Here is a 25,252-nt window from a genome sequence, read left to right on the forward strand (position 1 = left end):
ATAAAATGTACAATTTTCTATTTCATCAACATAACATTTCCTATTTATATATATTATATAGCTTTGTATTGAATGTAGATATCTGTCAATGACATAATAGAATATGATCACTTTACTTTTGACAACGATGTAACATAACGGTATTTGAAAATTAAATTCTTTCCTTAGCCAAGTATGGTTGCACGACATTTTTTTTTTCTTATATATCAATTACCCTTTTTTTTTTTTCTTCTTCTTCTTCTTCTTTCTATCTTTTGTTTCTTTATTTATTACTTTTACCATGACTATTGAAGAATTTCCTCTCGGTTACTTTTATATTGTTAGCCAATTGAATGGGTTGGTCCTTGACGTACATGAAGATGATAAGGGCCAGGTAAAAAAAAAAAAAAAAAAAGAAAGAATTATTTGACTCTTATATTCTTTCTAAGATGAAAGACTAACAGCATCTATTTATCCTTGTTACTTTACTCGCTTTTATATATATATAATAAATATATACGCGTATGGATAAACTTAGGCTATTATCGTCACTTCTGTCAAGCTAGAAAAGTCTCCTGAACGCGATAGTCAACTTTGGATGCACCAAGATGGTAAAAGTGGATAGAAAAATAATAAGTGATTAGAATCCCTTTTTTTTTTCTTTTTTTGTTCACAATTATTTTCTAGGTTTCTTGACAAACAAAGCTGCAGGTTTAGTGCTCGATATCGGTCGTGCAGGTACTTTTAAAGGTAAGAAAACGAATGGATAAAAAAAAAAGGAAATATGTGACTTATATCGGATGCGTTTTATCTTTTTCTTTTTTTTATTTTTTTGTTTGTAGCTATTTTTACTGCTGAAGAACGACTCTTTTTGGATCAAATGAAAGAAGCCGAAGAAGTAAGTAGAGATTCTTAAAATTCTGTTTGGCACTAATCCTTGTTTATGTGTAACCATGATGTTTGCGGGTGTAGGCTCATGATCAACGATTTGGATATGATGGACAATACATCTATAATCTCAATGATTCTAATGTGGTGATTGATATTCGCAAATCTGATACCGAGGCCGGAGCTCGGGTGATTGTATACAAACGAAAGGAAGGTGATGAAAATCTTAATCAACGATGGACTATTGAACTTGGTGACCCTCCCAAGGCGGTTGATCCTGAAGAAGAAGAAGATGGTAAGGCTGAACGTTTACAAGCATGGTTTGGTAACTGGTTCGGATGGGGTGATAAGAAGAAACATATTCTCAAGGAAGAAGAATTGGATCATGCTCACAAAAAGGTATATCATGAAAAGAAATCTCATGCTAGTCATCAACTGTTGGCTGGTGCCGTCGCTTATCAAGCTGTCAAGATCTGGGAAAAGCAACAAGAAGAAAAAGGTGAAGAAGTCAGTCATGGTACTCTCAAGAAAGTGGTTGCTTCCATTGCTGCTGCTGAAGTAAGTGTATATAAGAAGCAAATTGAATGATGATGATTGACATTTGTCTTTTCTTTTATTATTAGTTGGTCAAACTGATTGAAGAACGTGGTGGACAAGATGATGAAGAAGATGATGATGAAGACAAGAAACAACAAAAGAAGGGCATGATGGAATCTATGGCAACAAGTGCAGCTATGAATTTGATCGAATCCAAATATGGAATGAAATAATTTAGTTTTTCATATTTTTTTTTTTTCATACATTGAATAAAATCTTGTCAATTTATGATCAATGCGAAAAAATGATTAGCCTTTAGTAGCGCTGTTTGTATTTTTTTTTTTTTTTTTTTTTTTGATAGGTTCCCAAAGTGGCTGATGGAAATATGTGCAATTTTTTTTTTCTTTTCTTTTCTTTCTCCTCTTCTATCTCATATCTCTCTGTCTTCTACTTTCAAATTATCAATAAAACAGAAAAAACCACTCATACCATATATTCTTCATTCATCTTCATTATCATTCTGCATAACAACTTATAGAAAGACATGTCCAATCCACCAGATAACACAAGCTCTACAGTGAAAAAACAAACGCGACGATTTGCACCTACTATTCGAGGTCGAGGACGAGGAACTAGTCGTAGTAGTGAATCAACACCGAGTTCTTCTGAACCCACTCCAGAATCATCTACAACAAAACCAATGGATTCCGAACCTACCACACAGATTGGTCATATGCGACCAGAAGCTTCCTCTGAAGGTCGACTTTCTAGTGTTCATGGACAAAAGACAAGAGGTGGTGCAGCAAAGGTAAACTTTCAACAATAATAATGAATCTGATATGAACTGCGATTGATCCTCTTTTTTCTTTTTCATTGGGATACTTTTATTCTAGATGAAATTCAAACCAACAATTCCAACCAAACGAAACAAAAAAGAAGTGTAAGAGAGATATGGGATGGGACGATCGATGATACTAATATTAACCACCTCTTTTCCTTTTTTTTTTCTTTTTTTTTTTTTTTATCTATAGATCAGCTATAGATGAACCAACCAAGACCGAATTAGAAACTCGGGATAGCTTCCGTGGTCAACGTGGTGGAAGAGGCGATGGACGTGGACGTGGTAGAGGAGGTCGTGGTCGAGGTCGTGGTCGAGGACGTGGTTTGATTGTGGAAGAAGTGACGGCATCTGGCATCTTTTCTTTAGGTCCTTCTGCAATGTGTAAGTTTCATCAAAATAGAAAAGATATAATAGACTCAATTTTTTTTTTTTTTTTTTTTTTTGGTATGGTAGCAACTCGTGCTCGATCTGGTATGACTGGAAGTAGTGGGGCTTTTGCAACTTATGGTGGTGATTCTTCAAGACAAGAACAGGATAATGGCGCAGAAACTGATATGAGTATTCTTTTTGCAAATGCACACGACGGTTATACTCCTGTTGTTTTTCCACATGTCCCAAGATTGGCTGGTGAATTGGACCCTGCTGATCTAACTAATCCCAAAGGCAAGATACCCTGGTTGACAACCACAACAAAGTCCGAGGACAAGGAATCAACAGACACAAAGGAAGAAAAAAAAGAGGATGATCAAGCTACAAAAGGTAATTATTAAAAAAAAAAAAAAGTAAAAGGATAAGGTTAATTATATAGTTACTTATTGAAAATATATTGATAGTAAAACTTGAACCAACTACAGAAGAAGATGCTATGAAGATTGATTCACCACTTGAACAACATGAAGGAAAAGAAGAGACAAAGGTGGAACAACAACCAATTGTTCAAGAATCAACAGCAACAACAACAACACAGGAAAAGTGGATGATGGATGATGATGCACCTGCTCAAAATATTTTTGCTGTCAATGAAAAGGTAAGCGAATGGATTAAAATAATGGATTGATTTAACATTTTTTTTTTTTTTTGAATAGAGCCAAGTGGTATCAGTAGCTGATGATGAACTGTTATTCTTCCAACTTCCTGGTATTGTACCATCATTTACTCTACCTTTAGAAGATGAACAAATGACAGATATTAAGACGGATGATGACAAACCGAACAAGGGTAAGGAAAAGGAACAATTACCAGTGGCTGCACAAATGGCAACATTAAAGGAAAAAATGGCCAATATGGATTTAGCGGATATGCCTGATGGACAAATTGGTAAACTCATGGTATATAAGAGTGGCAAGATGAAACTTAAAATTGGAAACATTCTCTTGGATGTGGATCAAGGTATGCGGTCATCCTTTTTGGAAAACTTGATGTCAGTTAACACGGAAAACAAAAAGGCAGTGGAACTTGGTCATATTGTACAGAAATTCACTTGTATTCCCAACATGGATGCGTTATTAGAAGGCGAAGAAAATAAATAGATGATGTATTGTTAGTATAATTGATTTGTATTCTTGTCATTCGTTTTTTTTTTTTTCCTCACTTTGGGCGGCATTTGAATAAAAGATTTATCTTTCTTTTTCATATACATTATCTACTTTTTTCCCTTTCATTCTTTCGTTCTTTTTTTTTTTTTTTTTATAAAACCAACCATGATTACCCTCTTTCTTAGTACTTTATTTATCACTGTCTTCTTTACCTATAGCTATTATATTCTTGCTCAATATCAACGACCAATACCTTTGAAATCAAGCAATCTATTATTATTGACAGCTCATCCTGATGATGAATGTATGTTCTTTGGTCCAACCTTGACTTATTTACGTACTTTTAGTAGGAAGACTCGTATTCACGTGCTTTGTTTATCAACTGGTAAATATTAGATAGATACGTGGGAATATAATGAAAATATTATTGGATAATTTATTATTATTATTATTATATAGGCAATGCGGATGGATTAGGTAATATCCGAAAGAAAGAACTTGTTCATAGCTGTCAAAAATTGGATATACCTGCTAGTCAAGTCAAATCATTAGATCACAGGTTAAAAAAAAAAATACTATATTTCCATCCCAAGGGAAAATTGAACAAGTGATATTTTTTTTTTCTTTAGTGAACTACAAGATGGTATGAACAATAAATGGTCAAGTTCGGTAATTGCTAATGACGTGTTGACAGATTATATCAAAAAACATAAGATTGATACGGTAGGTTAATGTTGATTAAAAATCTTTATTGAGAATAACCTGTTTTATATATAAATATTAGATTGTCACATTTGATGATCAAGGTGTTTCAGGTCATCCAAATCATGCGGCTGCTTTTATGGGTGCCAACGAATATATTCAACAACATCATGACAATATTCAATTATACAAACTAAAAACGATTTCTTTACCAAGGAAATATGTTGCCACACTGGATTTGCTTGTGATGACTTTTCAACATTGGATCCAAAAATCATCGAACCAGATTGTCCTGATTTCTCCACCAGTGGCGTATCTTCAAACTCACAAGGCTATGCGACAACATGAATCTCAATTAGTTTGGTTCCGTTGGCTCTATGTTACTTTTTCGCGATATATGTATATCAATGAATTAGAAAAAGTAGAATATTTATAATTATAGTTTTTTTTTTAACTTGCCAAAATAAATCATTCTGTCAAACTGACCTTCAAAAAACTTTTGACCTCTTTTTTTTTTTTCCGACTTCAGTAGGTTCTGTATGACTTTCCAAAAAAAAAAACTCTTTTTCGCTCTTTCTCCCCCAATTTGTTTTTTTTTTTTGTTTTTTTTTTTCTTGGTTTTTTTTTTTTTTTTTTTTTTGTCTTTATTCTCTTTTCTTCATCTCCCGTTCGCTCCCTTTCCTTTCTCCTTCTTCGCCACTTGGTCTTAATAAACTTACATCATGAGCTCTCACGATGGTAAAAAAAAAAAAAAAAAAAAAAAAAACTTAGAACTAGCTTTATTTCTTTCGACCTCATCTAATCTATACCGTTTTTTGACCTTCATTAGCTGATGCCTCTATTGTCAAGAAATATGAACAACTCAAGAAACGTGTATATGAAATGGAGCAGGTAAAAAAAAAAAGTTGGTTTGATTTCAAATATTTTCACTAACTGGTCTTTGTATAGGATAACAACGATATACATTCAAAGTTAGTAAGGGCACAGAAACATGTCAAAAGGTTACGGATGGAACGCCTGTAAGTAAAATCATATCATGTATAAAGAAAAAAAAAGGATGACTGATTTCTTTATCTTAGTATATTATTGGAACAACTTGACGAATATTATACTTCTCACAAAGGTCATATGGAAACTAGTGATAGTGATGTCTCTGATGCTTCTGGTGTTGAATCTCTTCTGGTAAAAAAAAAAAAAAAAAAAAAAAAAAAAAAAAAAAAAGGTTATCTCGATATCAACTTGAATTTGATATATTTTTTACTAATATATTTATTTGTTTCTTATGATAGTCGGATACACGAATTAAACATCATAAGAAGAAACGTGGTCGTCATAGTGATAAAGGTCATAAAAAAGGATTTGGTAAATCTCATGATACACCTACGCCAGCTCGCAAGAAAAAGGATCCAAATGCTCCTAAAGGTCCAGGTAATGTCTTCTTTTTATATTGTCGTATGGAACGTGAAAATTTCAAGGATGAATTACCAACCGAAAACCTGGGTGAAGTGACCCGCTTACTGGGCCAAAAATGGAAAGCAATGACAGATGATGAAAAAAAGGTAACGTCGAATAGGAAAGAAAAGAAAAGAAAATTAACCTTTTTATTTATTTATATATGGAATTAGAAATATTACGATATTTATGACAGAGAACAAGAAGAATATCGAAAAGCCATGAAATCATACAAGGAAGCTGGTGGTGGTGATGCAGGACGTATTGCTGTTTCTGAAATGAACAATACAGCCAAGACCGAAGATTACGAAGTGGATATGATGCAAGATGGACAAAACGACGATGATATTGATGATGATGATGATGGTGACGAAGAAGACGAAGACGAAGACGATGATGATGATGATGATGACGATGATGATGATGATGACGATGTAGAAGATGGCGGCTCATTTATGGATGATGTTAGTGTGGCCACTACAAATGTATCAACAATAAACGACCCTTCCACAACACACAATGGATCTACTGTTCCTGTTACTTCTGTTACAGCTCCTCCTCCTACTTCATCTGTACCTTCCCATGCTACTACTTCATCCCAACTTCCGGATATATCAATGACTAGCACCTCTGCCGCTTCAAATAGCTCACCTCTTTAGTTTGTATCCTTTATCTTAGATATATGACTCTTTTTTTTTGATATATTGTTTTTCCTTCCTCCTACTACCCTTTTTTTTCGTTTTCTCTCTCTCTCTTTTTTTTTTTTTATGTGTTCTCATCTATTTGTACATATTTGTCTCGAAAACAATAAAAAAAAAAGTACTTTGCAATGATAAACGGAATTGATGATGTATGACTGAACGGATTATGGAGTGAAGATGATGAAAACAAAACAATTAAATAACTCTGTAAGGAAACCAGATGAAAAATGAATATCAATTTTATCCATTTTAAAGAAAGAAAAATACCTTTTCAACGTTTTCATGCTGTATAAATCAGCCATCGTGTGTAAAAGAGAGTGAGAAAAAAGATGTTCAACATAAATTCTCTTGGATATAACCATCATATGTATGGTTATCATATTTTACTGAGGAGCTATCAACATCATTACTGTATCATCGAGAAACATCATCATTGAATATCAAAAAAAACAAAAGGTAAATAAAATGAGAAGTTTTATTGTTTTATGGAACCTATTCTATTTGGTAAAAAAAAAAAAAAAAAAATACTACTACATATCATTATATAGCATTTTTTTGAATGATCTTGTTGATATACTGAGAGACTGTGATAATAAAATCCTGAGATTTTATCATATCATAATGATCACCATTGACTGAAGTTGTATCCAGAGTAACATCCATGTTCAAAGATTGTAGATGATGAAAAATAGAGTTTGCTTGGGCAACATCGACCAATTGATCATCCATACTATGTATAATCAAAGTGGGCACCAGGAGAGAAGAAGGAGAAGACAAAAGAGGAGTTTTGCTGATAGGAGATGCTTGAAAATAAGTGGTAGAATCGGGACCAAATGCTTGACTTACGAAATCTAAATACGTGGGGAAAGTGCGTAACAATAAAGGAAGATCATAGATCCCATCGGCCCCTACGATACCACGAATAAAAGATAAGCTATACAATTGAGGATCCAATATTAACATAGTAGCAATATGAGCTCCAGCTGAGTGTCCCACAAGAAATACGTTTTCTTTGTCATACGTAAGAGTAGGTGGAGTGTTGTATAAAAATGTTAATGCTTCAAATGTATCTTGTATATGATTTGGATGTTGTACTTTAGGTTGTTGTTCTGGAGTTTCCCGTAAACTAAGACTATTGAATTTAAATAATAGTTTAGTTAAAGTCTTTTTTTACATAGAGTAGTTTATTACCGATAGTTTGTGACAGCAACTGTAAAACCTTGGTTTACAAAGTCTAAAGCAAGTTGTCGATGATCTTGTTTATCTTCAGAACGCCAGGCACCACCATGAATAAAGACTAATAAAGGAGTTTTGGTATTTGCTTGAGGAGAAGAATAAAGGTCAAGTTGACCATAGTTTTCAAAAGAGGGGTTAAAAGAAAAAGTCAAGGAAGAAGTCATGAAAGTAAAAGAAAAGAAAAAAAAAAAAAAGCGCGAGAAAATAGTATTTGCACTTTGGTCACCTACAATGTGGTACGATGCTCTGCTTTTCAATATCCGATGTAATTTTGTCTCCTTTTTTTTTATTTTATAGCTATTTCCCTTTTTCACTTTTTTTTTCCTCTCTTTTTCTCGTTTTTTTTTTTTTCACTTGTCCGAAAAAAAAACAAGGTGGATCTTCTTTCAAAAAGGAGGTTTAGTCTCTTCCTCTCTCTCTCTCTCTATTTATCTATTAATTTTATTCGTACTTCCTTTTTTTATTATTATATCTGTTATTTTTTTTTTTTTTACCAACCAATCAAAATGACTAGCAGTATTCAATCTTCCATTGCTGATCTGACGACAGAAACTAGATCTACTACTGGTGAAATCCCTCCACCGCTGGTCGGTGCCTCAACAACCATTGTAGGCAATTATATGTATGTATTTGGTGGAAGACTAGTAGCTTCACGAGAAATGACCAACCATCTTTATATGCTCAATCTGACAACTTTAGTATGGGAAAGACATATTGGTCCTCCAGATTCCGCTCCTCCTCCTCAACCTCGTTACTTTCATTCTGCCAACATTTACAACAAATCATTGGTCATATTTGGTGGTATGAGTCATGCACATCGAAACTCTGCTACTCAAGGCTTGTGTGCGCTGGACGACCTTTGCCTCTTCGACTTGGAAACTCTTTCCTGGATTTATCCTGAAGTGAGTCCTAGTATCTTTACTCCTCAAGCAAGATACGCTCATTTGGCTGAATGTGCAAACGATCGACTCATGGTGATTGGTGGTCAAGACATGTCAAATCAATATATCAATGAAATCAACGTATTCGATTTGAAATCATCTGCTTGGATACAAGGTGGACCTGTCGATCAACAATATGGTGCTTATCGAGCCGTGGCTTTCTGTCCTCTACCTATCAACAAAGGCAATTCTCCATTATGGCCTCAAAGTGACAACAATACTGACATTCCTTTATGTGTTTACTCCAATTACAACTTTGCTGATGTTACTAGAGACTTACAAAGCTGTCGACCACTTCATGATCATCCTGTTTCTTTCAAAGATCATTCAGATGATATGTCAGGTACTCTTCTTCCTCCTGGACTCCGTTTTCCTTCTGGACATTTACTTGGCCACCATATGATCATGACTGGTACCTATCTTACACCCACTCATCGATCCTTTCATTTATGGGCATTGAATTTGGCAAATCTTGTTTGGGTACGTGTTGACACTGGTTCTATCTTATCTACTGGTTCCTGGAATCGCGGTGTACTTCATCATGATCAACAAAAGTTCTATGTTGTCGGCAATCGGGATAGAGACCTATTGGAAGATTATAATCATCGACAAATTAATTTTGATCACGTGTCTATTGTGGATTTGGAAGCTTTTGGAATCTACACTCATCCTGAATCAACATGTGCACCTATTGCTCAAGAACTAGGTCTTAGTATGCTGAACGAACCAAGTATGGCTGACATGGAAATCATATCGACTGATCGAAAATCAATTCCAATCAATTCAACCGTTTTGGCCCAAAGATGGAAATATTTTGCTCAACTTGTGGAAAAGGATGGAAAACATCATCATGGAAAACGACTACAGTTCACGGAATCATATGCTGTCACCTTGGCCTTTTTACAATATCTTTATACCGATCATCTGATGACTGCTCAACAACATCAACCCAATATCCTTTCTCGACTTTTGATTCTTGCTCATATGTTTGACATGCCTCGACTGATTCAACTTACCACTCATGCTCTTCACCAGATACTCACCATTTCTACTGCAAGTATGGTATATGAAACCGCTGCATTGACATGTCGGACAGCTTTACAAATTCGTGCTCTACGGGTGATGATCAATACAAGGAAAATGCTTCAACAACAACAACAATTGAATGTGACTCCATCCAAATCAACCTCACCACTATTACCGATGATGAATTCTCACGCAAATGTAGCAAATGGCATGGTCGAAGATCATCATGCAGGATTACATACACCAGTTTCTTTAGTTCCTTCTACTTCACAACACCATCAACCTAGGTCACCCGTCAGTTACCAGAGCTCTTTATCAAATGAATCACATCCTCATCAAAATTTACGACGTATGGCTCAATCAAAATCAAATCAACAGTATGATCCACAAGAATTGATGAGACAATCACCTATACCAACTTCAACGAAATCAGGCACCATCGGTCAATACAACAACAATTCTTTTTTGACAAGACAACGACAGGGTAGCTTTGCTCATGGTCAACCTCTACCTCCCAATATGGATCGCCCCAACATTGGTATTCGGTTTTGAATATGTAAGTCAAACAATAACAACAATAATGTAGTATTTGTAATGGCTCATCAGTTCACTTTTTTTTTTTTTTTTTTTTGTAGCATAGGTTTGGAATATTAGTTTAGTACCACTTATTTTTTTTTTTATCAATGTGGATGATACTATTTTATTTATATAATTTCCTCTTCGTTTTTATTTTAATATCTTTGTCATAGATAAATAAAGGACTCAGAATTATTATTATTATTATTTTATCATTTATGGCAATGGTGATGATTGGTTGATGTATTTTGATTTATAGGGTGAATGAAGAAATAGATAGAATGGCTGATGATGATGGATATGGTGTTGATATTAAAAAAAAATTGATGATGTCGATGTGAAAATACTCAATACTAATCCTAAAGATCCATTCTTTGTCGGCATGTGGAGGCAAAACTTGGGTTTTAGGGTTAGTCAGTCATGGCTGTTGAAGATAGCATACCGGTTAAGATGATGGCAATAGAAGATTGTCTTTTTTAATTGACTCTAGAACTACAGTAATGATAACCTATGAATGACACTAGTATAGCAAAAAAAAAAAAAAAAAAAAAAGTTGTTTTATACTGTGTTCAAGTTTGGATTGATGATGATCCATTTTGAGCGAGAAAGGTAAGGTAAAAGTTTGCTCCCAAGCTTGGATGCAGGTTGAAAAAATGGAATGGATTTTTGGATTTCACAGCCAAAAATTTCGAACTCCTCAGCCAAAGTTTGGCTGTAAAAATGAATCGTCGAGGGGTTGTCAGGCGATTTTTCGAAAAATTGATGAAATCTTTTTGGTGATCATTGCACACTAGTTGGCAGGATAAGTGATAAAATAGTATTAGATGATATTTGACTACTTTTTTGAAAGGAATTCAATGGTGGTAATTATATGGGATGATGATCATTATTGAATGAGGGATGACAATATTGGCATTTATTTTTTAATTTACTCCATAAATTGGAAGACAAAGATATAAATTGCTATTAAGATTATTGAAAGAGAATGTCTTCATCTATGTTCAGTCCAAATTTGGTGCAGTGATGACGACTTTTGAGTGAACTACAAAAGGAGAAACAGCTACATATCTATCTTATGCGAAGTTATAGTGCAAGGACAGTGATTCTGATTTTTAATGAATAAGCCAAAGGGAGATCCATCAAGTTACCAAAAGAAAAAAAATAAAGTAGATCTAGAGAATGGGCGCGACTTGGAAATCCTCCACAAAGTGTAGCACCCTGAAGTCTATTGCAGTGTGGAGAAGGTCGGAGTCAATATATGGAACTTTTTTTGATCATCCTTAAAATTTGACTCACATTCATTCTTGTATCTCTTTTTCTTTCTTCCTTTTTTTTGAAACTCTTTTTATATTCTTCTTGATGTTACGCACTTCAGCTACTCATTTATTCAAGTCAAGTAAGTTAATCTTTAAAGTTATTTTACAATAGTAAACTAACCATGATACTCGTGACCATCTTGTAGGGAAAATGACGACTTTGCGCCCATTCTCAAGTCTGATAAGTACACAAGAACTCGCTTCATCTTTGGATAACAAAAAGCAACATCGAAATGATATCAAAGTATTAGATGCTTCATGGCATATGCCGAATGCAAACCGGGATCCATATCAAGAATTTCTAGCCAAACGTATTCCTGGAGCCCAATTCTTTGGTATCGATACAATCAAGGATACCAGTGTTGATCTACCTCATATGTTACCAAGCGTCAATGTATTTGCCGAAGCTGTAGGTAAAACTCCCAATAGATAAAAAAAAAAAAAAAAAAAAAGGAAATAAACTCAATAGGTTTTTGATATTTTTATTTACTTAGGGGATTTGGGTATCAGCAATAAAGATCATGTCGTAGTGTATGATTCTGTTGGTGCATTTTCTGCTGCTCGTGTTTACTGGACTTTCAAGGCGTTTGGGCATGATCAAGTATCTATTTTGAATGGTGGATTACCAGAATGGATTCGTCAAGGATACACACTTGCCACAGGTACACCGGATACCCCAACCAAAGAACAGTATACCGCTAAATTTGATCAACGTCTTGTGCGTGATTATGCTACTATACTTGACCATTGTCGACAATATCAACAAGGAAAGGATGTACCTCAAATCCTCGATGCTCGTGCTCTTCCTCGATTCACTGGTGAAGCTCCTGAACCTCGTCCTGGACTCTCTAGTGGGCATATGCCTGGATCTATCTGTATTCCTTTTCAATTAGTGGCCGATGATTCTGGGTTGTATAAGGATGATCAAGCTTTACGTAAAATGTTTGAATCTCATGGTGTAGATCTTGATAAACCTATCATTACTAGCTGTGGTAAAAAGATAAAAAATAATAATAATAATAATAATAATAAAAAGAACTTGAACTAATCATTTATTACTTTTATCTCAAAATAGGTAGCGGCATCACAGCCAGTGTATTATATTTTGCTTTGGAACGTGCTGGAGCTAAAGATATTGCTGTGTATGATGGAAGCTGGACTGAATACGCAGACAAGAAGGATAGCATCATCATCAAAGATTAGTTATTATTATTATTATCAAATAAAAGGAGGTATTTTGTAGCATGATGATCAGCTTTTTTTTATTTTATTTTTTTGTCTTATGGTTGAATTCAAAAACCGCTCTTTTTTTTTTGTGACAAGCCCCTGCTTGTCGTTATTTTTTTTTTTTTTTCTTTTTCTCTTTTTTTTTTTTTTTTTTTGTGTTTGTGAAGTCTATATTTACTTCTTATATTCCCCACTCTTTCTTTTTGTTCTTTTTTATATATACATTCTTTAACAAACATCGACAGTCATGGAAAAGACATTTGCCGGATTATTACGCCATTCTCGACTTGCTTCATATGATCGTACACTTCCTCAAGTATATACAACACCAAAGAAGGCGAAAAAGGTCGGCAATTGGGGATTTAAACGAGGGCTTCCTACTGTGGTACGAACACGATATGTAACTGTAGGTGATCTTGATACAGCTGAACATCAAACACCATGGCAATCAGGGGAAAGTCAAGTACTTTTTGTTAAACGATGGAAAGAGAATTTCCCCAATTCCAAGGCACCAGCACCTCGACGAGAACAAGTACAACACAATGTAGCGGCCATGACCCCTCGACAATTTAAACAATTTTTGAAACAAGCCAGTCAACAAGCACCTGCTTTCCAACAAGCATTGAAGAACAAGGAATTAGTACCGGAACAAGTATACGACTATTTATCATGTCATTTCAATAAGGATTTGGTGAATGATCAACAACAAGATGGTGGTATAGTGGGACCTACTTATAGTGATCATCAAGTGGAATGGAACTATCCTGTTTTGGGTCGTATTTTGAACGTTGATACAGATGGTTATGCAGTGGGTATTAGTGGTGTGGTAGCCAAATTACCTCGTCGTCATTCTTCTGGTTTGCGTAACAGTGGTGATCGCCGTGTACGTGAATTCTATGTAGTGGATGCTCAATTGAATCAACAAGGTCGACCTGAAGTCACAGTCAATCTTCAAGCTTATCCTTCATCCATGAATTCTATTTTGACCAGCTCATACTACCCAACAAAGAAGATGAATGAACCAGCTTTGGAAGATATGTTTTCTGGACGACGATCATCAAGATTCCAAGATTTACGTAATGATTCCGACAATATTCAACCTAATCCCAATCATCAAGAACTTATGACCCGCATCTCTGGTTTATTGGATACTTCTACCAACAAAAAGAAATAAATCTACATTCATCTGTTTCCTCTCTTTCTCTCTCATCGTTATATAGTCCCCATTTTTTTTTTATCTCCATCCTCCACCTTTTTTTTTTATCATTATAGATGACATAACATATATATTGGATACATAATAATAATAAAAAGAAACATTCTACTAAAATTTGATGGGCACCGGCGGGGTGCAAATTCCCGAATTCAAACATAAAGAAGGTTTCTAAAACTGCCGCATGATACTTTTTCACTTTTGTCTGAGACATTTTCTCTCTTTTTTTTCCCTTTTAATTCACTCTTTTCATCACTTTTTATCTATTCGTTTCTTTGTCTTTATATAAAAACACACTTCATCATTATGCCAGCAGTAGTTGGAATTGCTTGGACAGTTTATGGCATAGTCGCTGCGGTAAAGGATGCTTTTGAAAGTTTTTTTTTATATATGTTTGATGAATAGAATAGTATGCTTTAAACTCACTTTTTATTATTATTATTCTATTCATTCAATAGATCTTTTTTCTATTCAGTATTGGTTTTACACGTTATTATCAAGATAAACATGAACGAGATACATTTGCCACCATTGTCACTATATTAGCACTAGGTTTGGTATTATCCTGTTTAGCTTTACTACCAGTAGATATCTTTTTGGTATCTTCTACTGTTGATCAATGGACTGGGTTAAAGAAACCATGGGCTACTCCGGATACTATTGAAAATATGAAATTTGTTGTCCAATGGGTATATTATGGTAATAAAAAAAAAAAAAAAAAGAAAGAAAGGAAAGAAAAAACGCGTTGATTAGTATTGACACTTTTGGATATCAATAGGTTGTTATGGTATGATTGGATTCTTCTGTTTCTTTTTGATTCCTTTTGCCTATTTCTATTATGAAGAAGAAGATGTGGATCAAGCTCGTAGAGACAGAATCAAAGGTGCGTTCAAATATACTTCATTCTTTGTCGCCATCTCCATCTTTTTATTCTTGTTTGCCTTATTTCTCAAACCTAATCGACCTCCTCCAAAACTGGATCTGGATTGGTTTAAACATATATTATTGGAATCAAGTAAGTGTATTGGAGATGGATAAATGATATACTGACATATGTTTTATTTTGATTAGATGGTGAAAAGACAATTGCATTTGTGATTGCTTGTTTGGCTTTATTGGGAATGCTTATTTTGATTGGATATACGGTAATCATGATAGAGAAATGAGTGAATGTAATATTTATATAAATTATACATGGTAGGCACCTGGATTATCACTTTTCCCTATGGGCTTGATCAAAGGTAAAAAAGCTTTAGATGTGGAAAATGAAGATGTTGGAAATCAATTGGTGGCTGTACGTGAACGACAACGTGCCCTTCAAGCAAAATATACTGGAAACAACAAAGTGATGACAGCTCATGATTACCGGTCTATGGAAAATTTGGAAGATGAAGAAAGGTATATAAAAGATAAATATTAAAAGTAAACTCATCTCTATTGTTTTTTTTTTATTCAAATTAGAATCTTAGTTCGACGATTAAGGGGTATTGAAGAAGACAAGAAAAGTGTTTGGCAAAAGATCTTTACCTTCCTACGTCCATTTGAGGTAAAAATGAAAAAAAAAGAAAGATGATGATGTTCATATGAGTTGATTTACCCTTATATATGTATTATTTTATCTTTTTAGTTGATTATTGGTATCCTTTCCTTTATGTTGACTTGGGTGATTATGATATCTATGTTTTTGACAATGGAAGTATTTTCCCTAACATTTAAGAATAGTATCTTCCGAAAATGGCAATCGACCTTACTGACTTTCTTTTTTCTTCTTTTCTTCTAAAACAACAGAGTGGACAAGATCGCATCTTCTATTTGTGGCCGACAATGTGGATACATTATTAGTCACCCTACACTTTTCAATCCAATCAACTTTATCTTTGTCAATCTATCCAAAGTAAGAAATGTGATTGATTTTAGGGAGTGAAGGGAAAAAGAAAAAAGAGAGAGAGACTAGTAATTGAAAGGGGGAGAAAGACAAAGCATGATGATACTAATTTTTATTACTATTATTATTTCATGAACATTATTCTATAGTGGTTTCCATTGGATTACGTATTCATGATAATTTTGATCCTTTACTACTTTATGGCAACTTTATCAGGTCTTGTAACAATGGGTATTCGCTTTTTATGGATGAATCTTTATCATATTCGGAAAAATGGAACTGCTCCTCAAGGGCTTTTGGTGACAGCTGTGCTTTTGACCCTGAGTCTACTGGCTTTGAATTACACGGTGACTACGACGGTTGCGCCTGGTTACGCCCATTTTGGTAGTCAAGTTTATGTAGGTTCATATGGGAAGACTTTTTTATTAAAGTGACAAAAATGAAAAAGAAGGGATATAAAAAAGGAAAAAGACAAAGGGGAAAAAAAAAAGTGATGGTCCGGAACTCAAGTCTTGCTAATGTGATATTCTTTATTTTTTTTTTTTTAATAGTGTAACTATACAATAGGGGACAAACGTGATTGTAGTGATCGAAATGAATACATTATCCCTTGTGATTTGAAAGCACCTACTGGTAAGGAACATCAACTCCCTTCTTCGAAACAGTGAAAAAATAAACAATAATATTAGAATGACTCATTGAGTTTTATTATTATTATTTTTATGTTTTAGAAATATGTACACCTACTACATCATCAATATTGATTGATCGCGTTCTTGTGGATACACCTTTCCTTGGATTCATCTTTTATTGGTGTCAATGGGCATTCCTTGGAATGTTTTTGATTGGAAGTGTAGTGGCTATTTTCTGGCGACCTCGCAACAATGTGGGAAGTGGTGATGATGATTATCTGGATGACGAAGAACAACAGGGGTTATTATCATCAGGATCACAACAACAGCAACAACAACCTTCTTATCATTAGTTATATATCTAGTTATTTGGTTATTTAGTTCGTTAGTTAGTTAGTATACTTTTGGTTTCATTATTCTCATGATTTTTGATGCGTTCCTTTTTTTTTGAAATAAAGCAAGTGTTGTTTTGAATGATAGGCAATGAACGTGCAAGGTGAACCTTCTTTTTTTCTTTAACATAAATCAAAGTTTACATTTATGCAAACTATTGGCGATGATCTTTTGTTGAAGAAACATGAGGCAAATGCACTACAGCATGGATCAAACAGTAAAAAAGGTCTGTGTCCACGTTGTATGTAGACGAATATGGGATTATACAAAGAATAAATCATTGCTTTGATCAATCATCGTTTGAATCCAAGTTTTTTTTTTTTTTTTTTTTTTTTTTTTTTTTTTTTTTTTTTTTTTTTTTTTTTAGACCAAACTCCTCTCAATTCAAAAAAAAAAATGCATAAAGTGCATCAGGGGGGAGATTAGTGAAAATAAATGAATACCAATTGAAAAAAAAAAAAGGAGAATCAACAAGGTAGAAGAGTTGTAAATGATTGAATGCGTGGATTTCTATAACCAAGAGAAAAACAAGTCTAGCAAAAAAAAAAATGATGGATCAACCAATCACTCTCAATACGACAAATGAGATGATGATGAAAAAAAAAAACCTCTCTTACAATACCATTGTATTATCATACACATATTATCATTTATATCATTACATATTATCATCATGATGGGAGTTATCATCATTTATCATTTATAATCACGATTTTCACAATTTAGAAATAAAAGAATCACTCCTATTATTTTGATTCTTATTAGGAAACTGTCATTTTGACTATTGATAATCATTTGGATTTCTTTTTTGATGATACTACAATTCAAACGATAGTACCTCCTTGGGTGATTACTGTGTGTGTGTGCTTGAGAGAGAGATAGAGAGAGAGAAAGCTGGGATTTAAACCTAAAATGGCAAGCGGATGAAAGCTGATTGCATATACGACATATTTTCATGAATGGAAAAAAGAACTAAAGAAAGTCAAAATAAGAGTCATTACCCCTGAATATATATATATATATATATAAAAATATCATCGATATAAATAAATAGAAATCTTGTTATGTTGATTGGTCATTATAAGAAAAAGGCTTAATTATCCACTAATGACACAGAGAGAGAGAACAAAGAAAAATGAAAAAAATGTGTTTTTATTTGAAGGTGTCAACTAAACATTACTTGATTGTTGTTGTTGCTCAACAGGGTTCAAACTCGTCAATGGCTCATGTGAACTTTATTTGTCTAACCTGACGTTTTTGATTGAGTGATTGATTGATTGATTGAAATGAAAAAAAAAAGGTAAGAATGGAAGATCATTTGAATTTATGTTAGTTAAGAAAAAAAAAGTGAGAATAAATCTAAAATCACCAAAGTATTAAGCAGTCGATCTTTTTTTTTTTTGTTTCCTCAAAACAACATTGATATATATGGTAAAAGAAGGCGAGTTTTTACTTTTCTTGGATGAAAAGAAAAAAATTCCAAGTATAGACTTAGGGAGAACTCCTTAATTGATGAAACTTGGTCTCTTGATTGCTTCAAGTAAAAATATCCAATCCCCCCCTTTTTTTTTTATATAATCTTATTGGCGATGATAATCCGGATAGGATGATCCGGTCTTTTTATAATTAACATCTATAATTACTTTTTTAGTCTTTGACCCGTGCTTACTTACCATGATGATGAATTTTGATGGAATCATTCTATCATTTATGCAAAAAAAAAAAAAAGTTGAATTAGTAACACATAGAAATCCAAGCTCGATGTGCGGAATATAAAATATTAACTTGGAACCTTTCACTTTGATATAAATTTAAAAAAGTCAAGTTTGAATTCTTTCTTTTCTCTTTTCATTTAACTTTCTTTTTTTTCATTTACTTTTTTTTTCATTCATTCACCTTCTTTTTGCCCTTTTACTCTCCTTCGGCATCATTCGTTGATAATACCACTTTACATTCTCTTTTCATTACAATTCCTTTTTTGATTTCCTACTTGTTTGTTCATCTCTTTTTATAAACAAGTTCATTCTCCATATATTCTTCTTCTTCTTTATTTATTACATTTTAATCTTTTCTTTTTGATAAAGAAAAGTGTTTTATATATTCATACTAAAAAAAAAATTTACTTTTTATCTCTCAAAGGTAAAGTTCTATTTCTCATTGATGATTTTTTTTTGACCAATCATACTTCTTGATTATTATTATTATTATTTGATAGATGTATTCACCTATTAATGAAATGCAAACTCCTACCTTTGAAACCACTGCTGCTGCTGCTGCTGCTACTACTCCTACTACGGATGGACTTGGTAACAACCTGGAACTCTCTTCTGGAATGGATTATATGCGTCGTTTTAGCTATGCTGATTTGTTATCCAATCATAGCGAATCCAGTCTCTCGGATTACGAACAACAAACTCCTTCTCCTTCCAATGATTATGAAGATTATATATTCCATCAACAGCAACAACAACAACAATTTCAATTACATCACCCTTTGGATGAACAAAAGCGTCGGATGAGTATGATTGAACAAGCTACTAGTTATTATCAACAACAGCAACGTTCTTCTTACATGTTACCTACTGATTACCTCCATTCTACCAACAATACAACTAATTCAATGTTATCTCCTTCTACTTTGGGTTATTCTCCTGCTGTTACTGCTGTTTCTAATCAGTATTCTCATCATCAGTATGCTCAGCAAAGATCAATGTCTTATTCAGCTGGTGATGTCATGTCTACTTTGGTGCCTTCCATTTTTGAATACAATCCCACTTGTCCTTCCTCCCCCATGACATTGGATACTACTTCTATGGTGAACTTTAATGAGTCTAATACCTCTGGATCAATGATATCTCGTGATCGATTGGATTCTTTATCATCTCTTTCATCTGATTCCATGGCTTCTCCTCCTCATCAACAGCAACAACAACAAACCAAGCTTACAAAGTCAGGAAAAGTGAAACAATGTAGATCAAGAGGTCGTCGCGTATCTAGTAATCCTACTATTGGTGCAAAAATGTTTACTTGTAAACATGATGATTGTGGAAAAATATTCAAGAGATCTGAACATTTGAAACGACATATTAGATCTATTCACACCTTGGAAAAACGTAAGTCCTTTATTATGAATCCTTTTTTTTTTTTTTTGATACTCATTATTTTATATTATAGCCTTTGAATGTCCATATCAATCATGCTCCAAACGATTCTCTCGATCGGATAATTTGAATCAACATATTCGTATTCATCGCCATACCACCAAGGAAAAGGCATCAAGTAACAATGGATCCTCTACTTCTTCATCATCATCATCAACAAGTCCAGCATCATCAGTATCATCATCGGTATCATCTCGTCATTCATCTTCATTCAGCAACTGTATGCCTTCCTATGTGTAGAATCCGTCATCTTCCCAATTCATCAACAAACGTACAAGTGTGAATTACTATTACTATGGTCCCTTTTTCTCTTATATCTCCCTTGTCCCTTCCCCCCTTGTTTTTTCTTCTTCTTATATTAGTCACACTACACGTTTTTACAAACACACGTATCTACACAAAACATCACCTTTCCCCTTTTTTATATTTGTCTGCATTTTTTTTTTCTATAAGGTTTTTTTATATCAGTTTTTTAGGCTCTTCTTTTTTTTTTTTTTATCATCCACTCTTTCTGCATACCTCTTTTTTTTTTATTATTCTTTTTTTTTTTTCCTTTTAAACTGCATGCGTTTTTTTTTTATTTATTTATTCTTCTTCTTCTTTTTTTTTTTTTAGTTTTATAGTACTAGTGTTTTTTAATCTCTACCTTACCTCTTTCCTGTTACAAATGAATGATAGAACTGTGTATGTATACTTTTCTCATCCGTTTGTTATGGATTGACTACTTTTTAATTATATCCCTTCTTCAATAAAGAAATCTTTTCCTTATGATCACTATACTTTTTTTCTTTATATGATGTGTATACAGTAGTTAAATAATATTATTATGATCAATAAGATCTTACAATAAAACAAAAAAATAAAAAGCAAGTCATGGGATATCAAATGGATCGACATATCTAGTCTCCTAAAAAAAAAAAATCAATGATTTGTACCCATGATATCTTTGTGTACTGATCCTAATATAGATTAGGAAATAACAAGTATGACCGTTGCACTCATGTCTCCATATTGAGTAGACAAAAACAGATATGGTTCAAATGAGTGAGTGACCATTTCCATAATAAAGGCACATCCGTATGTGTGTGTGTGAAAAGTTGTAAAATATTCAATCACCGCCTACGTTCAGGGGGTGGAACCTTGGAAAAACACTTCTCACTCAAATGCATAAATCCATTGGCTCGAGCGTTCGGTTTGAGTTGAAGAACCCGACTCTTGTTCTTTTTTTTTTTTTTTTTTTTTTTGTAACTTATTTTACTCGCATTCTTTTTTGGCTTGATAACGAAGTGAATGTAGTACAAGTATATATTTTTTTTCGGCTTCTCTTCTTTAGGTTACTCCGTTTATTGATGATGGTTCAAAATAATGATCTTCACTTGACTTTTTTTTTTAATAGTAATAATAATAAATAAAAAGAAGTATAATTATATATGAAATATATCTTAAAGCTTAAAAAAAGAAATGTTATCAAAATAAGAAGTGAGTAGATTTATTTATGAGAAGATGAGATGGTGTGATGAAAAAAAAAAAAAAAGAAATGCCCCGTGATCTTGTGTTGCCACCCTCTGAAATAAAAGAAATTCATTGTCCTCCCTGATTTTTTTTTTCTTCTTCTTTTTCTTCTTTTTTTTTTTTTTTAAAAAAAAAGAATTGTTAATTCATCTTCTTTACAAATAAAAAAATACGAAAAAGAAAAAATGGAATCTTTTTCTTCTTTATCAACAGCTACTCATCCATCCTCTTATTATGCCCCAACTACTTCTGCTTCACAACAACAATTATTTGATCTTCAATTCGCTTCTGAAGTTTCTACAACTGATAACCAACAATTTCATCAAATGTTACAACATCATCAAGCTATTATACTTCAACAACAACAACAGCAACAGCAACAGCAACAACAACAACAACAACAACAACAACAACAACAACAACAACAACAACAACAACAACAACAACAAAGTAATAAAAAAAGGATATCTTTTTTTTTTTGTGTAGCTAAAAATATATTTTTCACCTAGTGATGTATGACCATCGACGTGACTCCACATCTTCTTCCGGACCCAACAACCGAAGGTAAATATAATAATAATAATAATAATAATAATAATAATAGTAATAATAATAATAATATATACCCGCATCACTTATATTCTTTATTGATTTTAGAGTCCAATCTAAAGCAGAAAAAAGAGCAGAACATAATGCTATTGAACGTGCAAGAAGAGAGGGTCTCAATACAAGGTTTCAACAGTTGGCTCATCTATTACCGAATCTTCAACATGATACTCGACCTTCAAAAGGAACTATCATTGAAAGAACTCTGGAATTTGGTAAGAAGGGGCGTTTTTTTTTTTTGATCTTCTATATATATATATGTGTGTGTGTGTGTTGTGTGTGAAAAAAAAAAAAAAGGAAACTTAGTCGGAACCTAATTTTTTTTTCTCTTTGTTTTCTCCTTTTCTTCTATTTTCAACATATTCTAACCTATAGTGAAAGACGCCATTCAAAAAGAAGAACGTTATCGTTATGAAATCAAGGATCTTCGCCACACAAATCGCCAACTTTTAAAACAACTTACTCATTTGACAACAGGACAAGATGCTAATAGCGAAGTCATGGATTCTGATGATCAACTAAGCTATAGGTCAGCTTCTCCTACCGTGGATCCTATCGTCACTACGCCCCCACCTATTGATCATTCTTCTTCACCATCTCTTCAACATAATCGTCCTTCCTCTCCTTCTTCTTTATTCTCAACTGCTTCCTTTCCTTCAGCTACTTTACCAACTCAACAATTACAAAACAAAATGGAAAACCATCCATCATGGACATCAACTCAACAATTACAAAACAAAATGGAAAACCATCCATCATGGACACCAACTTACAATTCAAATCTAGGCTTTCTCTCTATTAGGTGAATTTTTCTTTTTTTCATTATTAAAAACTATGTTGGTCATGATGACCTTTTTTATATGTCTTTTTACTGAATTGAATAAAATATATGATCTCTCATGCGTTTATAATAAATTCGATGTCCGGTTTCCAGAAAGAAGTCGATTTGAGAACAATGAAAAAAAAAAAAGGTTGGTGCTGCCGTTTTCTTCTTTCTTTCTTTTTCTTTTTTTTTTTTTCTTTACTTCTTTCTTTTGACCAATGACTATTTGAACATTGTAAGTTACAACCATACATAACTATTAATTTACTTTATATACTTAAAGTCGCTCTTTACATAACTACACATACTTTTATACTTACTATATACTTATTCTTCCTTACTTTTCTTGTTTTCTTCTTTTAGTCCCTCATACTATGAACTAAACTGTTTTATAGTTTTTTTTTTCTTTTACTGTTTCTGTGAAACTACAGTTGATGGATAATACGACAGGATATACAATAAGATCAACTGGATATACAACAAGTTCTCTATTAGACAAAGAATGGCAAATCAGGAAAAAGTATCTCCCTTGTTCTTCTTCTCTTTTATCCGATTCTTTCTCAAAACTGCAGGTGTCCAAGGCATCAAACCAACGTAAGTGTTGTCTTCTCTTTTTTTTTTTTTTTATGATTTATTTATCACTGATATACGTATATTTTGATATATCAGTCCTCATGCTAGTATTGGACCTGGATTACAACATCTCTTACACTTCCTCATGGTACTTCGTTCACAACAACACCTAGTCATTATATTCAAGTATCTGGTCACCTAACTCGATGATACAACCACAACAACGACGTCCTTGACAACTAACAAAACCCAATACTCTTACTACTAAACCTACTCCGACTACTACGGTCCCTCCTTCCTTAAGACACACTGCTTCTTTGACCTCATTTCCTTCTGAAGTATGGCATCAACCAACAAATAGTCTTTGGTCTCAACAAACTAGTTTAGCTCATCCACCAACATTGACATTTCAATCCTCCACTACTCTTTCTTTAGACATCATATCTTTAGTCCCTCCGGTGGAATAACCTTCATTACGCCCAGAAATAGATTTCGACAAAATTATCTGGTGTACATTGATGGGTGGACTACTCTTATCTTTTTTTTACCTTCGTCAACAAACATTTTATAAAAATAAAAAAATCAATTTGTTTAAAATCATTCAAAGAAGATGTGAATATGTCATTATGTGATGTTAACAATCGTAAGTTAATTAGAGATGCATAAAGGAAGAAAGAATGGATGTTTAACTTTTTTATTATACCATTCTACCTGTCATGATCAAGGAAGATCCTCATTCACAACATTCTTTACAACAACAACAAAATTTATATTTGGCGCAACAACAAACAATGATGGCTTTAATAATACTACTCAGGCTACAACACGATTGACCAGTCGACCTTCTGTCTCTTCTCTTCATCCATTCCGATGAATGGTTTTTTCTTTTTTTGATTCTCTTGTATATATATATATATCTTATTCTTTTTTCCTCTTTTTTTTTCATATTCATCCATACATGTTCATCCTTCTATCATTCATTCTTTTTTTTTTTTTTTGTAATTTCCTTTTCACCTCTCTTCCAACAACAACGAAAAAAAAGAAATACCCATCACTATTTTATTTTATATATTTCTGCATGTCCATCTATATGCCCCTAGTTTTTATAGTTTATACACTATCTATTCTATCTTTATTTTTTATTTTTTTTTTGATATTCATTATTCTCATTTATCATATCATTTCATCATATATCCCAAGTAACAAAAAATAAACATCGTTTTTTTTTTTATTGTATGACTAGATCCATCAAAAAAATAATAATGTCATGAGTGAAAAATGATATCATCATGCAAAGTGATGAAAAGATAAAATGCCCTACTGCGAAATAATCAAACGCACGGGCATGAATGCATTCACTGGTAATAAACGCCCACTTGCTATTGTTTTGTTGTTTATTTGGTTCATATGATTGAATTCCCGCGTTTTATTTTTTGCCTTCATTTGGTATAATAAAAAAAAAAAGTAATGATACTAATCATACAAAGAATTGTGTCA

At 33.2% G+C, this 25,252-nt stretch overlaps 11 protein-coding genes across 11 annotated transcripts; 10 read left to right on the top strand and 1 right to left on the bottom strand.

Annotated features, from left to right (window-relative positions):
- The first annotated feature begins 220 nt into the window (after positions 1 to 220).
- On the top strand, positions 221 to 1,709 carry BX664DRAFT_328994 (uncharacterized protein). The gene is made up of 6 exons (XM_051544697.1): positions 221 to 373; positions 518 to 590; positions 667 to 729; positions 822 to 877; positions 952 to 1,425; positions 1,491 to 1,709. The coding sequence occupies exons 1-6, from the start codon at positions 281 to 283 to the stop codon at positions 1,635 to 1,637; spliced, it is 906 nt and encodes a 301-aa protein (XP_051401580.1). The 5' UTR covers positions 221 to 280; the 3' UTR covers positions 1,638 to 1,709.
- A 51-nt stretch (positions 1,710 to 1,760) lies between these two features.
- BX664DRAFT_384607 (RNA polymerase III RPC4-domain-containing protein) lies at positions 1,761 to 3,846 on the top strand. Its single transcript, XM_051549188.1, has 6 exons — positions 1,761 to 2,212; positions 2,298 to 2,344; positions 2,436 to 2,626; positions 2,699 to 3,004; positions 3,079 to 3,272; positions 3,331 to 3,846. Exons 1-6 carry the CDS (start codon positions 1,949 to 1,951, stop codon positions 3,772 to 3,774), a joined length of 1,446 nt encoding a protein of 481 aa, XP_051401581.1. The 5' UTR covers positions 1,761 to 1,948; the 3' UTR covers positions 3,775 to 3,846.
- Positions 3,847 to 3,922: 76 nt separating this feature from the next.
- Positions 3,923 to 4,979, top strand: BX664DRAFT_328999 (putative N-acetylglucosaminyl-phosphatidylinositol deacetylase). Its single transcript, XM_051544698.1, has 4 exons — positions 3,923 to 4,165; positions 4,240 to 4,339; positions 4,410 to 4,503; positions 4,565 to 4,979. The coding sequence occupies exons 1-4, from the start codon at positions 3,946 to 3,948 to the stop codon at positions 4,916 to 4,918; spliced, it is 768 nt and encodes a 255-aa protein (XP_051401582.1). The 5' UTR covers positions 3,923 to 3,945; the 3' UTR covers positions 4,919 to 4,979.
- Positions 4,980 to 5,113: 134 nt separating this feature from the next.
- BX664DRAFT_329005 (uncharacterized protein) lies at positions 5,114 to 6,710 on the top strand. The gene is made up of 6 exons (XM_051544699.1): positions 5,114 to 5,220; positions 5,312 to 5,373; positions 5,431 to 5,501; positions 5,562 to 5,664; positions 5,772 to 6,041; positions 6,108 to 6,710. Exons 1-6 carry the CDS (start codon positions 5,205 to 5,207, stop codon positions 6,591 to 6,593), a joined length of 1,008 nt encoding a protein of 335 aa, XP_051401583.1. The 5' UTR covers positions 5,114 to 5,204; the 3' UTR covers positions 6,594 to 6,710.
- A 419-nt stretch (positions 6,711 to 7,129) lies between these two features.
- On the bottom strand, positions 7,130 to 8,058 carry BX664DRAFT_329007 (Alpha/Beta hydrolase protein). The gene is made up of 2 exons (XM_051544700.1): positions 7,827 to 8,058; positions 7,130 to 7,767 (listed from the first exon to the last, which is right to left on the bottom strand). Exons 1-2 carry the CDS (start codon positions 8,033 to 8,035, stop codon positions 7,176 to 7,178), a joined length of 801 nt encoding a protein of 266 aa, XP_051401584.1. The 5' UTR covers positions 8,036 to 8,058; the 3' UTR covers positions 7,130 to 7,175.
- A 139-nt stretch (positions 8,059 to 8,197) lies between these two features.
- On the top strand, positions 8,198 to 10,616 carry BX664DRAFT_329010 (uncharacterized protein). The gene is made up of 2 exons (XM_051544701.1): positions 8,198 to 10,394; positions 10,474 to 10,616. Exon 1 carries the CDS (start codon positions 8,378 to 8,380, stop codon positions 10,388 to 10,390), a length of 2,013 nt encoding a protein of 670 aa, XP_051401585.1. The 5' UTR covers positions 8,198 to 8,377; the 3' UTR covers positions 10,391 to 10,394; positions 10,474 to 10,616.
- Positions 10,617 to 11,881: 1,265 nt separating this feature from the next.
- Positions 11,882 to 12,933, top strand: BX664DRAFT_260404 (Rhodanese-like domain-containing protein; the record flags this gene model as incomplete). The annotated part of the gene is made up of 3 exons (XM_051540629.1): positions 11,882 to 12,143; positions 12,225 to 12,722; positions 12,806 to 12,933. 3 exons carry the CDS (start codon positions 11,882 to 11,884, stop codon positions 12,931 to 12,933), a joined length of 888 nt encoding a protein of 295 aa, XP_051401586.1.
- Positions 12,934 to 13,125: 192 nt separating this feature from the next.
- On the top strand, positions 13,126 to 14,287 carry BX664DRAFT_329012 (uncharacterized protein). The gene has a single exon (XM_051544702.1). The coding sequence runs from the start codon at positions 13,205 to 13,207 to the stop codon at positions 14,129 to 14,131; it is 927 nt and encodes a 308-aa protein (XP_051401587.1). The 5' UTR covers positions 13,126 to 13,204; the 3' UTR covers positions 14,132 to 14,287.
- Positions 14,288 to 14,379: 92 nt separating this feature from the next.
- On the top strand, positions 14,380 to 17,175 carry BX664DRAFT_329013 (uncharacterized protein). The gene is made up of 11 exons (XM_051544703.1): positions 14,380 to 14,527; positions 14,629 to 14,869; positions 14,949 to 15,185; positions 15,242 to 15,315; positions 15,372 to 15,568; positions 15,632 to 15,716; positions 15,798 to 15,862; positions 15,959 to 16,064; positions 16,205 to 16,453; positions 16,607 to 16,688; positions 16,787 to 17,175. The coding sequence occupies exons 1-11, from the start codon at positions 14,477 to 14,479 to the stop codon at positions 17,038 to 17,040; spliced, it is 1,641 nt and encodes a 546-aa protein (XP_051401588.1). The 5' UTR covers positions 14,380 to 14,476; the 3' UTR covers positions 17,041 to 17,175.
- Positions 17,176 to 18,940: 1,765 nt separating this feature from the next.
- Positions 18,941 to 20,755, top strand: BX664DRAFT_277899 (uncharacterized protein). The gene is made up of 3 exons (XM_051541381.1): positions 18,941 to 19,219; positions 19,296 to 20,193; positions 20,255 to 20,755. The coding sequence occupies exons 2-3, from the start codon at positions 19,296 to 19,298 to the stop codon at positions 20,479 to 20,481; spliced, it is 1,125 nt and encodes a 374-aa protein (XP_051401589.1). The 5' UTR covers positions 18,941 to 19,219; the 3' UTR covers positions 20,482 to 20,755.
- Positions 20,756 to 22,184: 1,429 nt separating this feature from the next.
- Positions 22,185 to 23,274, top strand: BX664DRAFT_384616 (uncharacterized protein). Its single transcript, XM_051549189.1, has 3 exons — positions 22,185 to 22,317; positions 22,411 to 22,574; positions 22,735 to 23,274. The coding sequence occupies exons 1-3, from the start codon at positions 22,265 to 22,267 to the stop codon at positions 23,163 to 23,165; spliced, it is 648 nt and encodes a 215-aa protein (XP_051401590.1). The 5' UTR covers positions 22,185 to 22,264; the 3' UTR covers positions 23,166 to 23,274.
- Positions 23,275 to 25,252: the final 1,978 nt, after the last annotated feature.

The sequence above is a fragment of the Halteromyces radiatus genome, assembly GCF_025201355.1.
Source record: "Halteromyces radiatus strain CBS 162.75 chromosome Unknown BX664scaffold_3, whole genome shotgun sequence".
Taxonomy (NCBI): Eukaryota; Fungi; Mucoromycota; class Mucoromycetes; order Mucorales; family Cunninghamellaceae; genus Halteromyces; species Halteromyces radiatus.

Excerpts from the sequence above, each read along its gene's own strand:
- BX664DRAFT_328994 (XM_051544697.1), top strand. The coding sequence starts at position 281 with ATGACTATTGAAGAATTTCCTCTCGGTTACTTTTATATTGTTAGCCAA. Across the intron at positions 730-821 it reads TCGTGCAGGTACTTTTAAAG|CTATTTTTACTGCTGAAGAA; the intron begins GTAAGAAAACGA and ends TTTTGTTTGTAG. Across the intron at positions 1,426-1,490 it reads CTTCCATTGCTGCTGCTGAA|TTGGTCAAACTGATTGAAGA; the intron begins GTAAGTGTATAT and ends TTTTATTATTAG.
- BX664DRAFT_384607 (XM_051549188.1), top strand. The coding sequence starts at position 1,949 with ATGTCCAATCCACCAGATAACACAAGCTCTACAGTGAAAAAACAAACG. Across the intron at positions 2,345-2,435 it reads AAACGAAACAAAAAAGAAGT|ATCAGCTATAGATGAACCAA; the intron begins GTAAGAGAGATA and ends TTTTATCTATAG. Across the intron at positions 3,005-3,078 it reads GGATGATCAAGCTACAAAAG|TAAAACTTGAACCAACTACA; the intron begins GTAATTATTAAA and ends ATATATTGATAG.
- BX664DRAFT_328999 (XM_051544698.1), top strand. The coding sequence starts at position 3,946 with ATGATTACCCTCTTTCTTAGTACTTTATTTATCACTGTCTTCTTTACC. Across the intron at positions 4,340-4,409 it reads GTCAAATCATTAGATCACAG|TGAACTACAAGATGGTATGA; the intron begins GTTAAAAAAAAA and ends TTTTTTCTTTAG. Across the intron at positions 4,504-4,564 it reads AAAAACATAAGATTGATACG|ATTGTCACATTTGATGATCA; the intron begins GTAGGTTAATGT and ends TATAAATATTAG.
- BX664DRAFT_329005 (XM_051544699.1), top strand. Across the intron at positions 5,665-5,771 it reads CTGGTGTTGAATCTCTTCTG|TCGGATACACGAATTAAACA; the intron begins GTAAAAAAAAAA and ends TTCTTATGATAG. Across the intron at positions 6,042-6,107 it reads TGACAGATGATGAAAAAAAG|AAATATTACGATATTTATGA; the intron begins GTAACGTCGAAT and ends ATATGGAATTAG.
- BX664DRAFT_329007 (XM_051544700.1), bottom strand. The coding sequence starts at position 8,035 with ATGACTTCTTCCTTGACTTTTTCTTTTAACCCCTCTTTTGAAAACTAT. Across the intron at positions 7,768-7,826 it reads GTTGCTGTCACAAACTATCG|TCTTAGTTTACGGGAAACTC; the intron begins GTAATAAACTAC and ends TAAATTCAATAG.
- BX664DRAFT_329010 (XM_051544701.1), top strand. The coding sequence starts at position 8,378 with ATGACTAGCAGTATTCAATCTTCCATTGCTGATCTGACGACAGAAACT.
- BX664DRAFT_329012 (XM_051544702.1), top strand. The coding sequence starts at position 13,205 with ATGGAAAAGACATTTGCCGGATTATTACGCCATTCTCGACTTGCTTCA.
- BX664DRAFT_329013 (XM_051544703.1), top strand. The coding sequence starts at position 14,477 with ATGCCAGCAGTAGTTGGAATTGCTTGGACAGTTTATGGCATAGTCGCT. Across the intron at positions 15,316-15,371 it reads TTATTTTGATTGGATATACG|GCACCTGGATTATCACTTTT; the intron begins GTAATCATGATA and ends TATACATGGTAG. Across the intron at positions 16,689-16,786 it reads TGATTTGAAAGCACCTACTG|AAATATGTACACCTACTACA; the intron begins GTAAGGAACATC and ends TTTATGTTTTAG.
- BX664DRAFT_277899 (XM_051541381.1), top strand. The coding sequence starts at position 19,296 with ATGTATTCACCTATTAATGAAATGCAAACTCCTACCTTTGAAACCACT. Across the intron at positions 20,194-20,254 it reads TATTCACACCTTGGAAAAAC|CCTTTGAATGTCCATATCAA; the intron begins GTAAGTCCTTTA and ends TTTATATTATAG.
- BX664DRAFT_384616 (XM_051549189.1), top strand. The coding sequence starts at position 22,265 with ATGTATGACCATCGACGTGACTCCACATCTTCTTCCGGACCCAACAAC. Across the intron at positions 22,318-22,410 it reads TCCGGACCCAACAACCGAAG|AGTCCAATCTAAAGCAGAAA; the intron begins GTAAATATAATA and ends TATTGATTTTAG. Across the intron at positions 22,575-22,734 it reads TGAAAGAACTCTGGAATTTG|TGAAAGACGCCATTCAAAAA; the intron begins GTAAGAAGGGGC and ends TCTAACCTATAG.